The following is a 20,386-nucleotide window of genomic DNA, read 5'->3' on the forward strand; positions in this document are numbered from 1 at the left end:
TCTGGACTGTGCAATTGAACTTCTCAGTTCAGATACAGAATGAGAAAAGCATTCTGCAGATGCCTTGGTATCAATGTCAGCATGACGTCTGGTTACATGCCCAATCAAATGCTAAGGTGGAACTGGCTAACCAAGAAATTGGCTGCTACCCTTTGACTCATTGCTCCAGAGACCAGCACAAATGGAGCAAATTTTGACATTGGGCTGAAACCAAAGGCTGGTACCAAAAGAGCAAAACCGTTTGGGAGACAGAGGCCCTGGCCAATCTCAGACAATTCCCTCATCCCCCATAACAACCAGGATAATTGGTTTGGTTTTCCAAAAGGAATCTTTGTCTGTGATTACCATGCAAAAAGCTCATCTCCAGGCTTATCGGGGCCAACCTATCACCTGGAGCTGCCCAAATCATACAGAATCTCACCAATCATTTCATATCTCTCTCCTTAAGACAGCTCACACTCCTACAGCCACCTTCCACCTATCAAAATCGAAGGATCCCCAGCATTCTGATATAGGCTAGGACATGCAATTATTCGTAAACATGGTATTGGCTTCCACTGTTATGCTGATGACATACAGCTATGTGGTTCAGCTAAATCAGATGTGAGTCACCAGCTAAATAAGCTTGACAGTGGATGCTTACTAATTTCCTCCTGCTTAACTCTCACAAGACAGGAGTGCTTTTACTAGGACCACAGGCAGCCCAAAGCCAGATGTAAGCTTTCTAGTCCTTTGCGCATAATTTACATTGTCCATCACTTGATTACAATCATACCAAACAATTTTCTCCTCTCTATCTCTGTTGAGCTATATATGCCACTCCCGAGTTCCCACTATTCCATGTTCCTTAGCCTGATTGTCTCTTCTTATGGCGCTACTTCATCAATTCTGATGTTCTACCCTTGGTTGGAGTCTCGTCACCTGATGGTCACCCTGCCAGGGATTGATCTGCATGGTCAGCCAGTGACTCATGGGATTGTTGTGGATGGAGCCACCTAGGGAGACAGTCATGTCTTCTTTAAACAAATGTTGTCAGTCAGCTGTATGGTCTGGTCTTTATCAGCACTCAGACCCATTAGTTCCTCAGGAGCTCTCGGTTGCACTATTATAAACTGTTGTAAAAATAACATTATTTACATTTACATAATTTCCTGTCCAGTGTCTCCCAAATGAGGATAGGTTCCCTTCTGAGCCTGGTTCCTCTCAAGGTTTCTTCCTCATATCATGTCAGGGATTTTTTCCTTGCTGCCAATTGGAATTGTTAAAAACACTATACTGGGATATAGCAGAACAAAAGATTTGAAGATAATGTATTACAGTATAATAGCAATACCCACTAAAACCTCAGCTCTTGAGCATGATAGGAGGATATTAATCAATACTACTGTAACATTTGACTTGACCCCCCTCACTCATGTTGCAGTTTTGATGATCAGACATTTAATTATTTGGGGAAAAAACACTCAAATGGTAGACGTTAACCAAATTCACACTACACGTTAGGGAACTCAAATTATTTAATTATGGTTTATTACAGTATAACACAGAATACCTGCTAAGATTTGTTTGCCTCTCAGATGGATTTGTTTGTCTATCTTTTGGATTATTATGTTTTTGACCTTTTTTCCTGTCTCTTGAATTACTGGTTTTGGATTGTGTTTCTTTCCTATTAAAAATCCAGAAATAGATCAGAGTTCTTCAGCCTCTGGGCATTTATTATAGAATACGTCGCCTAAAACAGATCCAGCGGACATCGCACAGCTCCATGCTCTCATCACCCAACAAGGAGAAATGCTGTTAGCTGTTGTGTGCACCTCCTACAAAACCAACAACCACAACTAGCTCCAGTTCCTTATTCCACTAAAAAACATACACACTGCCCTGGAAATGGCCAAGAAATTTGTTTAACCAGAATTGTTTTTTAGAATTTATGACCTCCCTGAAGACATTGTATGAGACTGGGGAGCCCAGATCACCTTGTGGGCCTGGAGAACTCCACCAGGTTACGTATGTAACCCGGTTCCCTGAGAAGGGAACGAGACGCTGCGTCAGTGCTGACGCTATGGGAATGCTTCTTTGAGGAAGTTGTGTCTGAAGCTCTGTGTGCACACATGCCTTTTAATGGCTCGGAAAGGACACGTGACGGAGTAATTACTCGCCAGCAAGTCCATATAAGGGCATCTACGTCACGCTGCTCCAGCTCTCTTTGTCTGAAGGAAGTGCAAATGGGGCGTGGCCAGCAACGCAACGTCTCGTTCCCTTCTCAGGGAACCGGGTTACATACGTAACCTGGTGTAGTTCCCTTTCGAGGGAACTCGACGCTGCGTCAGTGCTGACGCTATGGGAATGCCAATACCCACGCCGCCACGCACCAGTCGATGATTGCGCCAGAGGCTGTGAGAGAGCACGAGCAGATTGGGAACAGCACATCATAGGCCCCGCAGTACCTGGGACCCTGGAGTGGGGTCCAAGTCCAGGTCATAGAATCTGATAAAGGTGTGCGGAGAGGACCATCCTGCCGCAGCACAAATATCTTCAATGGGGACACCCCTGGCCAAGGCACTGGATGAGGCGATACCCCTAGTTGAGTGGGCCCTGATGCCAAGAGGTGAGGCATGACCGCGCACCTCATAGGCCTGAGTAATGGCCTCCACCACCCAGTGTGCCAGGCGCTGTTTGGAAACCGGATTACCCCTATTCCGGCCCCCAAAACAGACAAAAAGGGCGGAGGAGTTACGCCACGAGCTAGAGCGGTGGACGTAAGTCCTCAGGGCCCTTACCGGGCAAAGCAAGTGCAGCCTCTCCTGCCCTCGGGCATCAGGACTCCTTCGTGGCCCGCTTGGCTGAGAGGACAGACCTAAGGTCCTCTCTCACCGGACGGATCCGGGCCCGGGCATGTGAACCGGCCTCCCTGGTTTTAGACGGGGGGGGGCACGAGCCGCCACACTAGCTCTTCTCACTGCCTTGAGTGAGCTAGAGGGGGGGGGGGCTAGATGATGGCCCAGGCTGCTCCCCGCGGCAAGGGAGAAACTCCTTGAACGCCACTGACTGGCGTTTCACCTCCTGATGCCTGTCGACGACAGTACTAACTGCGTCGCCGAACAAGCCCTGAGGTGAAACTGGGGCGTCCAGGAGAAAGGACTTATCCTTCTCCCTTATGCCCGTCAAATTAAGCCACAAGTGCCTCTCCGTGGCAACCAGCACAGCCATAGTACGGCCTATAGAGCGGGCCGTCTGCTTCGTGGCACGGAGCGCGAGATCAGTGGCGCGGCGGAGCTCAGACACCGCCTGAGGTCCCAGCCCTTCACCGCCATCCAGCTCTGCTAGCAGATCAGCCTGGTAGGCCTGCAAGACCGCCATGGTGTGCAGTGCTGCACCCGCTTGACCCGCTGCCTCATAGGCCTTACCCACAATGGCCGAAGTGTTCCTACATGGCTTGGATGGAAGGGCAGGTTTTCTCCATGCGGGCGATGCAGGGGAGAGATAACTGGCCAGCGTCTCTTCAACCCTCGGCATCTTTCTATACCCATGGTCTTCAAGCCCCACAATGGCTGAATAGTCTGACATGGCTGGAGAAAATACACGTGCCGAAAAGGGATTTTTCCAAGACCTTGATACCTCAGTATGGAGGTCTGGAAGAAATGGCAGACGCCTGCGTGCAGGTGGCTGACGGCCTGAAGTGAGAAAGCAGTCGTCTAGCTTAGAATGGGCGACACCAACTACCTCCTCAGGCCAATCTAAATTCATCTTCTCAACAGCCCGTTATTACCTCGAGGAGCTCCTCGAACGCGACTGATTGCGTCGGCCGTTCTGAGGTGGAAAGCCCCTCCCCTTCGACATCGAGCTCCTCAGAGCCGGAAGCGGAAAGCAGCATGCTCTCTTCCGGGTTGGGAGAAATCGCAGTGCGAGCTCCCGAACGCGAAACCGAGCGATCGGAGTCAGGGGAGAGAGCAAGAGAAAGGGGAACACCTGTCTCTTGCTCTGCCTCCGCTAACTCAACTTGGGAACCCCATGATTGAAGCAGCCGCGCTGCCTCGGCAGACGCAGGACCCGAAACACGAGGCTCAGCCGAAGCTGAAAATACAGCCAGGCGGGATCGGAGCGTGCGGAGAGGGAATCCCTCACAATGCACGCAGCCGGCTCCCTCGAGAGCCGACCGGGCATGCTCCTCTCCCAAACACACCACACAAAGAGAATGCGCGTCGCCCGCCGTGATAAAGCGGGGGCACGGATGCACGCATCTCTTAAAGTGCTTAGACTGTAACATAATCCTAGTCTTTCCCTATTTTTTTTCTTTCCCTGCACTTGACAGACAGACAAACGACACACATACACAGAGCGCTTCCTGAAGACAAAGAAAGCTGGAGCAGCGTGACGTAGATGCCCTTATATGGACTTGCTGGCGAGTAATTACTCCGTCACGTGTCCTTTCCGAGCCATTAAATGGTGTGTGTGCACACAACTTCAGACACAACTTCCTCAAAGAAGCATTCCCATAGCGTCAGCACTGACGCAGCATCCAGTTCCCTCGAAAGGGAACTGTCTTTAACTGGATATTAATACCAGCCTCACTTCCAGTTATCACCCGCAAGCTAATGGTCAAACAGAATGCTTAAACCAGAAAATTGGTCAATAATTCAGAACATGTTACAGCCATAATCTCAAGGTTTCTTCCTTCCATTCTAGGGAGTTTTTCCTTGCCACAGTCACCTGAGTCACCTCAGACTTGCTCATTGGGGATAAATGCATTTAAATATATCTAATATTAATCTTGAATTTTGTATTCTATTGATCTTTATATTATTCTTCATATTAACATTTTGTTCTACATTTATGTTCTGTAAAGCTGCTTTGAGACAATGTCAATTGTAAAAAGCGCTATACAAATAAACTTGAATTGAATTAAATTGAAATCAGAGTACTGAGTGTGGACCTGAACCTCCATCCACTAAGCCACTGTGCTCCCTTTCTTAGTTCCAGTAAAGGGAAATTGTAATGCTACAGCATATAAAAACATTTTAGAAATGTTATGCTTCCAGCTTAATGGTCAGGTGTCCATATACTGTACTGCCATATATTGTAGATATAATTGACCAGTTGAAAATTTTAGACTTAATATAAAAAAAATATTTATGATGTTCATAACATTCAAAGAGTTCCATTCAACACACTTTAACGTTTACAAATACAGAAAAGAAATGGTTTATCATCACACCATCCTGTGTCATCCAGATGGGTTGCCTTTTTTTGCCTCAAAGTGTTTTTCTTTGCCACATCTTTATAAATAACGTTGAATCAAATGTTGAATATTGAATTGAATATCTCTTTTGTAACAGTAAATGTAGCAGTGTTGTAGGAACTGGAAGTTACAGATTCGCAGTTGGTGGTTATACAGTATAGTGCCTCCAACTAGTGACTAATCCAAAGATTCCATGTTAGAGAAGGAGAACACATGAAAAAAAAAACACTCAATGCATTAACTGTTTTCTAGATCACAAAAATAATACAAACTTTATTAAGCTAAACAGCAAATGAAAAATTACAGTTCTGGAACAAAAACTACAAAAATATGCATATGTACATAAGAGAACAGCTTTTTTTAAGATCATTCAGCTGTTACTGATAAAATTTCTAAAGAAGTAGGTTTTGATTCAGGTGTAGACATACCATTAATTATCTGCATTAATAATTATGTCATTGGATGTAAGACAAATGTGTTTTTAGAGAATACTGGCCTTGCACTGTAACAGCGTGTTTGCTTAAGGCCTATAAGATTCACAGGGAGAGAAAAAGTAATCAACATTGTGCAAATGGATGCCGTCCCCTTCCTTTTCCTGATAGCTGAAATTCATAGTGATCAGGGGCTGCTGAAGGAGAGGAGAAGGAGAAGAACAAGAGCAGTCTGAAGATACACTCTCCCTGCTCTTTTTAGACATGAATGGCGTTCTCCGTCTGAGAGAAAAAAAAGCAGACAGAAACACATGACAAAAACACTGGGAGGAAGGTCAATGCAACTTTTACAATTTATAGAACAATATTTGATTTTTTAAAAATGTTTTTCAGGTTACATTTATTGTTTGTCATATGTTTGTCAAAATACACTTGACATATACATAATTAATTTGTAATACTTTACATCAGTGGTCCCCAACCCGCGGGTCACGGACCGGTACCGGTCCGTGGACCAAATGGTACTGGGCCGCCCAAGGAACATTAAATTAATTCAATTTTATTTACTGTGGTGTATATCTCTCGGCTTTGTGCGACTTTCCATGGACGAGAGGTTAACCGGGAGCTGAGAGACGTCACCTAAAGCCGCACCAATACCACGCATGCACAAAATATCATGATATCAGTCCGGGTTTAGGTGACGTCTGGAGCTGAGCGGCTGCAAGCGGCAGTGGCGTTGTAGCTTTGGTGTAGAGAAGTTGTGTATCGCTCTTCTCTCTGTTCACCGGTACTTTCTCATGTTTAGCAGTGCTTGGTGTACGTGTATATTGTGTTTGCTTAAATTTAACCCACAAATTAGCAAAACTGAGTACGAAACAGACGTCGTTAGAAAGTTAGAAACTCTGCCGGTGTTCTGGATTAAAGTCATGGCGGAATACCCTGAGTTTGTCACCACAGCACTTAAATCCCTATTGCCATTTCCGCTATCTGTGTGAAGCGGGGTTTTCTGCAGTGACGGCAACGAAAACAAAACAGCGGAATAAACTGGACATAAGCAACACTCTTCGGGTGTCATTGTCTCCTATTACCCCAGATGGAACCATCTAAAGAACCGTTGTAAAGAAACAAGCTCAGGGTTCTCATTGATTTAGCATTGTAGTGAGTTAAAAAGGCATGTTTAAATACTATTAAATTAAAATTATTAATTTTAATCTAATTGTATAGCTGCCAGCCCCCACCCCCAGCAGGCCGCGTTAAAATGATCAAACATTGACTGGTCCGCGGCGAAAAAAGGTTGGGGACCACTGCTATATATGACGTTTAAAAATTCTAAAATAGATCTGTTGTCTGTATTAAAATGATTATTTTAGAGATGACATGAGAAAGAAAGTTCAAATATCAGGACTACCAGTGGGGTATTTGTGGGCTTGCCTGAGAAAGAAGCTAAAGCTAGATCTTTAGTTTGTGGTCTCTATTTCTTGGATTTATCTTGTTGGCTAATCATGTTTTTCTCCATTGAGATGTGGTTTGGGTCTATAAAAGACTTCCATTTGTGGCATTTGGCCGATGTTCATTTATTCCTGTGAACAATTGAGGGATAAGAGCCTTGCTCACAGGTTCAACATTGTTCTGGGTTTTGAACTCACAACCTTTCAAGCAGTAGGCCAACCACTGAGCTACCACTTCCCTATGAATCTGATGCTAGTATTAATTTTGATTCCTTTATTTTTTTTGGTTTATTTTCATTGATGTGGTATGTTTGGGGTTGTGAGGTTTGATGAATGGATTGATGCTTTCTTATCACGTTTATGTTTTGCAATACATATCATTAGTCCTGGAAAAGCATTCAGTCTTATATCAGGCAATGTTGTATTTACACTGTAAAAATTAGCATAGAACGCTAGTTGTAACAACTGTACCCTTGGTACAGATAGTGTGATATACAGTGCCTTGCAAAAGTATTCATACACACTGAACTTTTCCACATTTTGGCATGTTACAGCCACAGAGAAAAAATTTATTTTATTGGGATTTTATCAAATAGACCAAAAGAAAGTGGAACATAATTGTGAAGTGGAATGTAAATTATAAATGGTGTTCAATTTTATTTTTACAAATAAATATCTGAAAAGTGTGGTGTGCATTTTTATCCAGGCCCATTTACATTGATACCCCTAACTAAAATCCTTCAGCAGTCACCTAATTAGTAAATAGAGTACACCTGTGTGTCATTTAATCTCAGTATAAATACAGCTGTTCTGTGAAGCCCTCAGAAGTGTGTTAGAGAACATTAGTGTACAAACAGCACCACAAAGACCAAAGAACACACCAGACAGGTCAGGGATAAAGTTGTGGAGATAAAAATTAAATATAAATTAATATCCCAAGCCTTGAACATCTCACTGAGCACTGTACAATCCATCATCCGGAAATGGAAAGAGTATGGCACAACTGCAAGCCTACCAAGACATGGCTGTCCACCTAAACTGACAGGCCGTGCAAGGAGAGCATTAATCAGAGAAGGAGCCAAGGGGCCCATGGTAACTCTGGTGGAGCTGCAGAGATCCACAGCTCAGGTGGGAGAATCTGTCCAGATGACAACTATTAGTTGTGCACGCCACAAATCTGGTCTTTATGGAAGAGTGGCAAGAAGAAAGCCATTGTTAAATGAAAGCCATAAGAAATCCCGTTTGCCGTTTGCGACAAGCCATGTGGGGACACAGCAAGCATGTGGAAGAAGGTGCTCTGGTCAGATGAGACCAAAATTGAACTTTTTGGCCAAAATTCAAAACGTTATGTGTGGCAGAAATCTAACACTGCACATCACCCTGAACACAGCATCCCCATCGTGAAACATGGTGGTGGCAGCATCATGTTGTGGGGATGCTTTTCTTCAGCAGGGACAGGGAAGCTGGTCAGAGTTGATAGAAGCCAAATAGAAGCAATCTTAGATGAAAACCTGAGACTGGTTTTTACCTTCCTGCAAGACAATGATCCTAAACATACAGCCAGAGCTACAATGGAATTGTTTAGATCAAAGAATGTTCATGTGTTAGAATGGCCCAGTCAAAGTCCAGACCTAAATCCTATTGAGAATCTGTGGCCAGACTTGAAAATCGCTGTTCACACATGCTCACCATCCAATCTGACTGAGCTAGAGCTATTTTGCAAAGAAGAATAGGCAAAAATTTCACTCTCTAGATGTGCAAAGCTGGTAGAGACATACCCCCAAAAGACTTGCATCTGTAATTGCAGCGAAAGGTGGTTCTACAACGTATTGACTCAGTGGGGCTGAATACAAATGCACGCCACACTTTTCAGATATTTATTTCTAAAAAATTTGGACACCAGTTTTTCATTTTCCTACCACTACATAATTATGTGCCACTTTGTGTTGGTCTATTACATAAAATCCTAATATCCTAAATACATTTTTGTTTGTGGTTGTAAGGTGTCATAATGTGGAAAAGTTCAGTGGTTATGAATACTTTTGCAAGGCGCTAAATTACACTATGATCTTAAGTGAAAGAATCATTTCATGAAGCAGAAACTGCAGAAGCAGAAAGGGCCAAAGTACCTGAGACCGTAGATTGAGAGAGTAATGATGGTGATAAGGAGAGAGAATCCCAACACCCACAGTACATACACCCATATTACACCATCATTGTCATTAGCAGGTCTAACCTCTATCACACCAGAGAGAGAGAGAGAGAGAGAGAGAGAGAGAGAGAGAGAGAGAGAGAGAGAGAGAGAGAGAGAGAGAGAGATGTGGTTACAACAACAACAATGACACAATATCTTATCTTTTAAATTACTTAAAATTAGCTTGAACACAAACCCATTCAGTACATTTCATTTGGTTTCATTAGGATACCTGTATTGGATCTCCCTGTTATTTAATAATGTCCTGACCCAAGTAGTCACTGCTTGTGCTGTGCAAATACAGACAAAAACGCACCCTTGTACACACACTCACCCTCTTCATCTTCTGACAACCCAGAACCTTCAGGGAATATCCAAAACGGCTCCTAAAACAAAGCATATACAGTATATTCTGTCGTCAACAATTATTCTGAAAAGAATTGCCTCAAATCTACCTTAAAATACTCTCTAAAAGACTCTGTTATTACAATGAGTAACGAAGTGTGATCTGAGTCGATTTCTCCACCTTTATTATCCATCAAGAGTTGGCATTGTGTATTTCTAACATTATTACCCCCTCAGGTTTATTATCCCACACACACACACACGTGTTTTGAGAATTGTGACATATGAATTCTGATAAAACACAACATTGCTGTTCAAACATGTTATCTGAAAGCTATCAAGATCGTTTAGAAAGATGTGTGTGGAGAGAAAGAACTTACCAGGCTAGTATTAATGTCAGGAGCATCTGTAGTAGAAGCTGGAAAGAGAGACACACACATTTTATGTTACGGAGTAAGCTTTTGTTTATGAATTTGTACATTATGCACCCATTTTGATGAGTATATAAATTATTTTGTAATCATTTCTTTTTCCAAACTTCAGCTGTCCAGTTTAGCTCATCCACCTCAAGGTTAAATTTTTATTTTGCATGTAGAGATGCTTTACTGCTCAACAGAGCTGTAAACAGTAATTATCTGAGTCAGTATTTCATTTCTTTTCTGGTGACTGTCTGGTCATCTCCTCTGATCTTTCTGTCATCAATAAGGCGTTTCAACCCACAAATCCTCTGCATACAGTACAGTATTTTACGCACTATAAGTTGCACCGGATTATAAGGCGCAGTCTCAATTACGGGTCTATTTCTGTACTTAACCCATACATAAGGCGCACCGTATTATGAGGCGCATGCTAAAACATACGGTCTACAAAAAAGGTAACAGAAGCAAAACAGTGAGTTTAGTTGAACTTTATTCTACTATTTAACAACACACACATTATTTTTTTAATCAATCTTCTCCCACAAATCCACCAAAGTCTTGGCGCAGTACATTTTCTTGCTTCCTCCACTTCCGAACCATAGATACATTGATGTTGAATTCTTTCAGCAGCTCTATTCCCATTTACAACCGCGTAACTGATAGCCTGTAGGTATTACGTAATGTTCTCTGATTGGTTTATCGCTGCCAGCGTACGTAGTGTATGTATTACGTCCCTGTGTTAGCGGGAAATGGTCCGACAGTCAATGAAGCGGAGCGCTTACCAAAGTCGCACAACATTTTTACAGATTTTTGGAACTCAGTGCACACATAAGGCGCACGGCCGATTTTTGAGAAAATTTAAAACTTTTAGGTGCGCCTTATAGTGCGGAAAATACTGTATTGATTTTTTTTTTTTACAACATCTATGTAAAATTTAGAGACTATTCTGAATGAAAATCCCAGATCAGCAGTATCTGGAATACTCAACCATCACTACAAGAATCATACACCGCTATGATCTGAACATGTTCCTAACCGTCTCAATTAGGTTGATCAGGAGCTCTTTCATTTAGCAATAAACGTTTAACGGTCTTGCACAGGCCTGTGTGGAATTTCTGCTTCAACTTCCTCCAGTGATTGTGTGTGTTTCTTCTGGGTTTGCTGGTTTCCTCCCACCTCCCAAAAATATGCTGCATTGTTTTTTTTCATGGTGCAACAACGCAGATTTTTTGTACATATTCTGTATGCACTGTATATTTTTTGTACATATTCTGTATTCTGTATGAACTTGTAAAATTCAATCATCGTGTGTTTATTCTTTCTATTCTATACAATGACTTTGAACATCCTTTAAAAGCATCATAATCCTGGAGTGTGTGTCGTTTTGTATGTGTTACCTCTCCACGTGCATGCACGCACTGGACTGGACCAGTCACTCCAATGCCCGTCAAACTCGTCTTTTGCTTGAATCTGCACCTCGTACTCAACATGTGGCAGAGCGTCTGAAATCAACCAAGAGAGCTCTCCGTCTTTTAAGACCACAGTCTGATACTAAACACACACAAACACAAACACACTAAACCTTTTCTTTTCGTATACAATGTGAATGTACATTTACAATTACAAATTTACGGTTACACAGGTTACTACTGTACTTAAAGAATCCTGAATGTCTCTTATAAATGTCTAATAATGTCAAGATAAATTGTAGGCCATAAAAATATTTTCTCTTATATACAAATACACACAGAAGCAGTAAATGAAACACACCCAGCTACCATACACACTCACCATACACACGCCACTCACACACATAAAAACACACACCACACACACACACACACACACACACACGGTTCTTTTTACCTCTTTGGCATGTTTAGGACGATATCTCAGTTGGAAATGAAGGCTGTAGAAAAGGCTCTCCTTCCAGGTGGTAGGTAAAGACCAGGAGACCTTTAGTGTGTGAGGCTCACCCTTGACTGCATTTACAGCAAATCGAGATGGAGGATCTGGCTTAACTATAAGAAGGAGAGAATAATCGAATATACAATAAAATACATAATATGTAGAGTATGTATTAAAAAAAAGTACATGCATACACACTCACTGATGTTTTGAGGAATGTAGTTGTATGGAGAGCTGGTAGCATTGCCTGCTGTGTTGGTCACACACAGTTTGACTGAATATAAATTTCTGTCAATCTCTTTATTACTGGGTAATATACACCAGCAGCGGGAGTACTTAGCAGAGTATGAACAATTCACACTGGATATCTTCTCCCAACTAAAAAATAAATAAATAATAATAGTCAACGTTGTAATCATTCAAAAAGTCAAGTTACATAAAATACAGTACTTTTTGTAAGGTGCATTGTACATTTTCAATATATGAATACAGTGAAAATGAAAAATGATTGATTCATATTCAAATAATTCAAATAGAAATTTCGTAAAAATGACTTGTCAAGTATTGGTGGATACCGTATGCTCTATTGAAAGGGTGCTTTAGACTTAACATTAACTGAGTTAAAGATTTATGGTATAACCTCTATAATAAAGTGATCTAAACAGTCGTTCTTAGCTCCAGTTTTCTGTACTCAGTGCACCTGATATACTGTAGCTTATCAACAAAATAACTTTAACTTTGTGAGTTGAAGAAACTTGAGACTCCAGCACTGTAGTTTCATTCATTCATTCATTCATTCATTCATTCATTCATTCATTCATTCATTTACTACCGCTTATCCGAACTTCTCAGGTCACGGGGAGCCTGTGCCTATCTCAGGCGTCATCAGGCATCGAGGCAGGATACATCCCGGACGGAGTGCCAACCCATCGCAGGGCACACACACACACTCATTCAGTCACACAATCACACACTACGGACAATTTTCCAGAGATGCCAATCAACCTACCATGCATGTCTTTGGACCGGGGGGAGGAAACCGGAGTACCCGGAAGAAACCCCCGAGGCACGGGGAGAACATGCAAACTCTACACACACAAGGCGGAGGCGGGAATCGAACCCTGGAGGTGTGAGGCAAACGTGCTATCCACTAAGGCACCGTGCCCCCTGCACTGTAGTTTAATATCCCTTATTCAAAATATAAGGTTGGCCAAAGATTACACTGATTTCCTGATTGACAGTGCCCCATTGCAGCTTGCTGCCAGAAATTTAAATGTTTTTGACCTGGTGACTATGGTGAATCTTACTGTTATCTGTATTACGATAATAGGAAAACATTTAAAATAAGACAAATATTAACCTCTATATTTAATGGCAGGTTTTCTATCTGTACACATCCTTATTTTATCAATCACACTTAGACAATTGTTTATGTGCATCTGACCAATGAGTCCCGAAACCTTTTCTTTCCTTTTCTTAGTGCTTGAGGCCTTTCAATAAGCAGCACATGCAAATAGAGTGCTGGGGTTTTATTCTCTTAGTCACGGTCAACAAACACCACCTGCACCCTGCATCTATTTCCAAACACGTTTGACTGTGTAGGATGTAAAATTCTAATACTGATTAGAAGGTAGGGGGACACGGTGGCTTAGTGGTTAGCATGTTCGCCTCACACCTCCAGGGTCGGGGGTCGATTCCCGCCTCCGCCTTGTGTGTGTGGATTTTGCACGTTCTCCCCGTGCCTCGGGGGTTTCCTCCGGGTACTCCGGTTTCCTCCCCCGGTCCAAAGACATGCATGGTAGGTAGGTTGATTGGCATCTCTGGAAAATTGTGTGAGTGTGTGAGTGAATGAGAGTGTGTGCCCTGTGATGGGTTGGCACTCTATCCATCCTGCCTTAATGCCCGATGACGTCGTGACCCAAGGTAGTTCGGATAAAAGCGGTAGAGAATGAATGATTAGAAGGTTAGGATTTCTCCACCATGACCTGTTCAGCTCAATGTTGGATTGCGTCCTGTATCAGTTGAATGTGCCTTTTTATGTCCCAAAATATGAGAGATAATCACTGGCAAGATTTTAGTGGTTCAAAATAGATCAAATAGAGGTCTATCTGAACAAAAACCCAATTGAACTATGCGTTATGGTGATTGACAACCTTAGAATGAGACACTCACTTACCCTTTCAGGTGGAGCAGGTAACACTGAGGATGTGGGATGATAGGCTGTTTTGATACCCACTCACACCGGATTTTGCTGATGTGAGATTTTTTGTAGCATGACAAGGCAGGCTTCTCTGGAGGTACTATGATAAAAATAAGAAGGTTTGGTATAGGTTGTTTGTTACCACTATGACACCAGAGGATTTATAATTCATTTGTCATATGTCAATGTATATATATAAAATATTATATGTCTCCTTACTGCCAACACTGATTTTAACTGATGAAACTAGTTTGCCTCTCCTATAGCAGCTGTAGTTCCCTGAGTCAGTCAACCGAAGAGCAGGAAGCCTTAAAGCCCCGCCATGTTCCACACCGTCCCGCATGAGCTGACCATTCCACCTCCATTGTGCCTGCCTCTTAATGGACCTGGTCACTCTCACTCCCTCCACATACTCATCGTAGTCCTCATCTTCTTCATATTCTGTGCTGGTGCTCCTCTCAGAGCTCAACCCCATTTCCATGGTTATGCTAAAAGCCCCTCCTTCTTCTGTTACTCTGCCCACAATGTTGGGGTTAGTGAATTGATTGACAGGCTGTAAAACTTGCCCACCCTCCATGTTCTCCTTTGTTGAGATCATAACCGGATTAGCATCGGTTACAGATTCACTGACTTTAACTCTTCTAGTTGCAGTACTAGTTTTGTATGTTCCAGGTGTGGTAAAGTTCTCAGTTTCTGAATAGCGTTTTTCAAGAGTATCAGTACTAGTTACAGGTACATCTCCTCTTCTCTTGAGTCTCTCTTTGTGTTTTGTACCCATTATTAATAGCACGCTATCCACAGTGACATCGCCCCTGCAGCCCAGAAGGACCTCTGACCCCACGTTTAAGGCCAACACACCAGGATACGATTCTGAGGGAAAATAATTGTCAAACATTAGTTACATTTTAATATAGTTTTATCTGTTGTTAAAAGGCAAAAAGGAAGCTTTTTCTTTATGGGATCTTCAGACTTATTAATACTTGTTACTGCTTTACTATTATACTTACTTTTCTAATACTTTTACATGTTTGTGCTACAATTTTTTTGTGAAAATTATCTGATCTGATAAGATTCAGACCAGTCAATAAATTAAACTCATATCATTCTCTGACATCTTTGTTCTCTGACAAATCTTTCTCCCAGATTCTACAATAAGTATTTCATACATCTTATTGATCAGCTTATGAGTCAGAATATATATATATATTCTGACTCATAAGCTGATCATTAATATATATGTAGATATATTTATTTTTATTATTTAAAGGGGTATTACAATAACCCACACACTTGTCCTCCTGTTTCCTGAATTTGTGTGTTCAGCGGTTGACTGATTTGTACAGATAAACTGCAAAATTGCAAAAACCCTCAGTCTCAGTTCCTTCTTCTGAATATGGTTCTTCTCCATTTGGCATGTGGCTCTTCTATCTCACATTCACATACTCTATCCTGCTCTTCTTGAACTTGTCATCGATTTAATAACAAATAAAAATGTCTTTAAAAAAAACACTGATGCTCTGTCTGTATTTAACAGAATTCTGAAAAGATTTAATTCTGAAAACACTTAAGTCTGTTTAACACACAACTGTATGTTCCACTGTCTTTCAGAATAAACTATGAGCAGCTATGAGTAACAATATCAGGGAAAACCCTAATGCAAATAAGTGAAACTTGGACAGTTGAAACCAATGAAAAATAAACTGCAGTAATGTGAAACATCTTACTGATTTAGTAACAGAAACTATCCAATCCCATCGTATAAATCCTGTCATAATGCCAACCACAATGTATTGTTTAAAACATTTATGTAATCATTTTATTAAGTTATTACAGCTTCAATTAGCAGGCACTATTTCCACACACTATGTTGAGAAAAAGGCAATTGAATTCTAATTATCTTGTATTTCAAATGATCATAATTGAGTAATTTCATAAATGTTTAGAAACAAACACTATTTGTAATATCAATAATCAGTTGCTGAGTGAGCATGCAACTGTTTTATTCATAACCAAACAGTCTGGTCATCTGTCTCGTTTGTCTTTATCACCAGAAACTGAAATGTAGGCTATAGCTCACTTACCTTTCCGAGGACATGCAGGACTCTCCTGAAGGCACTGGACTTTGACCGCACACAGGATGAGAAAAGTAAACGTGATGGGGACGCTCATGGCTCAGTAGTTCACAAAATAACTGCAGTTAATAAGAAGTTGTGTGAAGATCACAAACAGGAACAAGACAAACATCAAGAGAAACAAAAAGATCAATAAATGTCACCTCATTGTTTTTTTTAATATCGCTGTTTGCTTTTGATCCAAGCTGCTATGTTCAAAATCTAGCTCAGTCTGCGTTTAAGTTCAGGACAGTTCTTAAAAATAGCACTTGGTAGTTGGGCGGCTGTTTTCCCTGAAGTTCTTCCTCTCGTCTCTCTCTCTCTCTCTCGCTCTCTCTCTCAGACTCTATCTCTAGCTTCCTCTTGCTAACTGAGTGTTTGATAAATTGCATAACAGGGAAGCAGGGTCACATCTAAACACACAGATGAGACAAACTGTGCGGAGATAAAAACCATTCAAAAGCTGAAGTAGCACCAGAATAAATAAACTTGAAATATGTTGCAGATCTATAGAATCAGTTCACAGAATATGATAGATAGTGTTAAATAATTTTAAAGAGTTATTTAAACAAATATATAAATAATAATAATAATAATAAAAAATGCAGTGGCTTAGTGGTTAGCGGGTTTGTCTTACACCTCTGCTCAGCTTCAGGAGTATCCTCTGGCTTTCTCACTCGGTCAAAAAACAATGCGTTGCAGGCTGATTTGTATCTCTAAACTGTCTGGAGTGTGTGAATGTGGGTGAGTGTGATTGTGCGAGATTGTGCCTCGTGATTTGTCACCAGCTCACCCAGGGTGTAGACTCAAGGCTCCATACAACCGTGTATAGGAGAAGCAGTAGAGAATATACTGTATATGAATGGATAATAATATAAAAAATAACAAGACATTTCACTTGGACCTTCTTTATATATATATATATATATATATATATATATATATATATATATATATATATATATATATATATATCATAATCTTCCTCTTCATATTTCATATTTATCATATATATATGTGTGTATATATGTATATATATATATACTGTATATATACCACATTGACAATAACAATGAGATAACAAGTTTGTCAAAAGGAAACATGTCCAACAAGTTTGTCACACCTTTGTGAAAAGAAGGTCCAAGTGAAATGTCTTGTTATTTTTATATTATATATAAACATGTATAAACACATGTCAGACACAAAAACACAGTTGATTTTTAAATGCTAATTTTAATCATATTGACTCATTTTTTCATTTTATCAGACACACCTGCATGATGTTAAAGATTAAATCTGCAGATGCTGGTTCACAAAGTAACACAAGAGCTTGTCTCTTATTATTGCAACAAACACATGATTAAACGGGGTACAATTGAAGACATTTCAACTTTCAAAGCAAATTACTACTGTTATCTTTGCACCAGTAGGAGGAATGAGGCTTAGATTTACCCCAAACCCAATGAAACAGGAAATGTTGTGTGGTTATGTTTTACAATACATACAGCCATGTATTCATCTTTGCATACAACTCAAGTTGAACATGTATCTAAGGCCACTTTGAGATAGAGACCGTTACTGGTCCTAAAGACATGATCCATTGAGTTCCTTTTTTGAGTGTGATGGTATTTTTTTTTTCCAGTTCATTCCTATAGAATCCAAAAGAGCACATTTATGGCTCTATGTACTGAGTACTCCAGAAGTTCAGCTCAGAGTCCTGAAACACCAATATGGTGTGATAAATGCGAAAGCTGAGCAAGAGTTTTATTTCATTTGAGTTCATGTTGTGTTCTCATGGAGAACTGCAGAATTCACACCAACATGAAAAGTACTTCACACATTGGGTCCATACCAGGCTTTATCCACTAAATTATTCACATAATCAGGACATCCTCCGAAGGTCCGTGTACAAGTTTCTATGAATATGACAGTGTATAATCCATACCATGATAAATTATGGCAGAGTAGACAACAATGCAACAATAACAAATAGTTACATGTATTTTCGTGCTGAATATTTCACATTCCTTCCCTTTCCTAGCATTCTGTAAAGCAAAACTACAATTCCATGAAATACACACACCATGAACATTATTAGGAATTCCTAAACCCCTCATTCAAGCAAATATACAATCAGCCAATCATCTGACAGCAGGGCAATGCATTAAACTATGCAGGTTCAAGAGCTTAATTTAATGTTCACATCACACATTATTTGGTCACTGTAGACTTGCACTAACAGTCATGCCATGGTAAAGGTAATTGATATCACATTTTCCCAACCATTTAGATTTTTAATGTGATCAATATCTGAGGCTCCGATCGATACCAACATGATTTTATGCATTTCATTACTGCCACATCATAGGCTGATAATTGCAGGAATAAGCAGTTGTCCTATTAAACTGGACATTTAGTGTCATTTGTGTATCATGAATATGTTTCCAAGTATTGCGCTTTCATGATGCTACTGTACAAACCTCTAACCCATACTCATGTGGGTGGAAAGTGCTGTCAGGCACTAAGATAACAATCAAAGTAATCATCAATAAACTCCTTTAAAAGACAATGAAAAAAAGAAAGAAAGAAAAAAAGGACTTATGAAGTATGGACATTCTGCATTGTGTTTATCAATTATCGTACATAACCTCAGCAAATAAAGAGAGGAAAAGACATTTACAACATTTCTACACGAGGATCAGTATATAACATAACTAAAGCCTGCTTATGTACAGTGTATAGGGGATTTACAGTTCAACGCATTGTCTAGTAGTATTGTCTAATATTAAATCAGGGCAACTGCACTTGAAGTGTATAACACAAGTCCATTTGCCTCAGACAGGAATATACTGAAACATTTTCTGCAAAAGTAATGCTTGTGTAAAGCCATGTAGTATTCGGATGCAGGAAAATCCTTGATGTCATTAATAAGGAACTTTCCTTTACTGAAATCTCATCTGCATATAAACATTTTTTTAACTGAAAACAAATTTTGAAATATTTGAAGCAATTTTAGTTACTACATTATTTTCTAGACCTGGGCCTGTTAACTTGCACAATGACATTTCATTTCTATTTGATTTTTCTCTTATAAATGAACACTTTTTTTGCTTGAACCAAAATGTTATGCGGTGAAACGCACACACAACACAACAGAGACAGAAACAACAGGAAACAGTATGTGGTTTTTAAAGTATACCTTTTTCGGTGCTGTTGCTGTTTGCACACTTAGAGGCCTTTTTTTTTACTTACTGTATGTCTGTATATCACAATGCAGATGAGCTCTTGATATGAAAGGCCTTGTATACAGTTAGATGTAAGATAAGTGAAACATTCAAGGAGGAGTTCACACTAAGTGTGTCTACATCACTCGCCAGTGGATGTTTTCCCCACGGAATGAAGCTGAGAAATATTGCTGGCTCCATTGTGGCGTGTTCCTGTCCGCAGGCTGCCAAACAGTGTTTCCTATAATGGAGAGAGCAGGTAATGCTGCTACTGAATAAAAGGCAGAAATGCCCTTAAGCAGATGTATCCTGACATTTGCTTCACTTATGAATTAAGGATATTAAGGGACTTTTACAGGGACATTTTTTCTTTAATTACAGAATCCGTTTTTTAATGGATCTAATAATTTCCTAAAATCTTACTGTAGGTTAGAAAACCTTACCAAACAAACAAAAAAGAGTGTTTTTTATGCAGTGTTTTGACTGTTTTGTGAGTCTTCTCTGACCCTGTCAAAGCATTTGCAGCAGAGGTGTAATCCAGTGTCAGCTACGGACAGACCGGAGGCAGGTTGAACCTTCAGGTAACGTGTGATGATTCTCACCTGAGACTTTTCACCACCTTTTATCAACCTTTCAAGGACTGCTATAACAAGAGAGCTAATGACGTAACTGGTGGAGCCAGCTGCACACACATGCCACAGGTCCACATGTGACTGCACGGACAATCCAGAGGTTGATAAATCAAGTCACAAGTGAGAATCATCATGTAATACCTGCAGGTTTAACTTGACTCCTGTCTGTCCACAGCTGGCGATCAACGACACTTCTGCTGCCACAAAACTGCATCTTGTTCATTGGACTCTACGG

At 40.6% G+C, this 20,386-nt stretch overlaps 2 protein-coding genes across 5 annotated transcripts in view; both read right to left on the minus strand.

Moving 5' to 3' along the window:
- Window positions 1–5,481: 5,481 nt before the first annotated feature.
- LOC113646557 (interleukin-6 receptor subunit alpha-like) lies at window positions 5,482–16,648 on the minus strand. Of its 2 annotated transcripts, XM_027152890.2 has the most exons (11): window positions 16,460–16,647; window positions 16,266–16,375; window positions 14,404–15,054; window positions 14,161–14,284; window positions 12,187–12,362; window positions 11,943–12,097; window positions 11,474–11,627; window positions 10,038–10,075; window positions 9,647–9,698; window positions 9,248–9,356; window positions 5,482–5,952 (listed from the first exon to the last, which is right to left on the minus strand). In XM_027152890.2, the coding sequence occupies exons 2-11, from the start codon at window positions 16,351–16,353 to the stop codon at window positions 5,760–5,762; spliced, it is 1,740 nt and encodes a 579-aa protein (XP_027008691.2). In that variant the 5' UTR covers window positions 16,354–16,375; window positions 16,460–16,647; the 3' UTR covers window positions 5,482–5,759. The 2 variants fall into 2 exon arrangements, with proteins under 2 accessions (XP_027008691.2, XP_027008699.2); XM_027152898.2 differs by lacking the exon at window positions 9,248–9,356 and having other exon boundaries at window positions 16,460–16,648.
- Window positions 16,649–17,508: 860 nt separating this feature from the next.
- The window catches only part of atp8b2 (ATPase phospholipid transporting 8B2), a 45,413-nt gene continuing 42,535 nt past the window's right edge, over window positions 17,509–20,386 (minus strand). For 2 of the 3 annotated variants that reach the window (XM_027152925.2, XM_027152911.2), the window contains one exon: window positions 17,509–19,760. The gene's annotated coding sequence lies outside the window, so the exon portion shown is untranslated. Of the gene's footprint in view, window positions 20,381–20,386 lie in introns of all 3 variants that reach the window. The other variant, XM_027152918.2, reaches the window with a different exon arrangement.

This window comes from Tachysurus fulvidraco, chromosome 3, assembly GCF_022655615.1.
Source record: "Tachysurus fulvidraco isolate hzauxx_2018 chromosome 3, HZAU_PFXX_2.0, whole genome shotgun sequence".
NCBI lineage: Eukaryota > Metazoa > Chordata > Actinopteri > Siluriformes > Bagridae > Tachysurus > Tachysurus fulvidraco.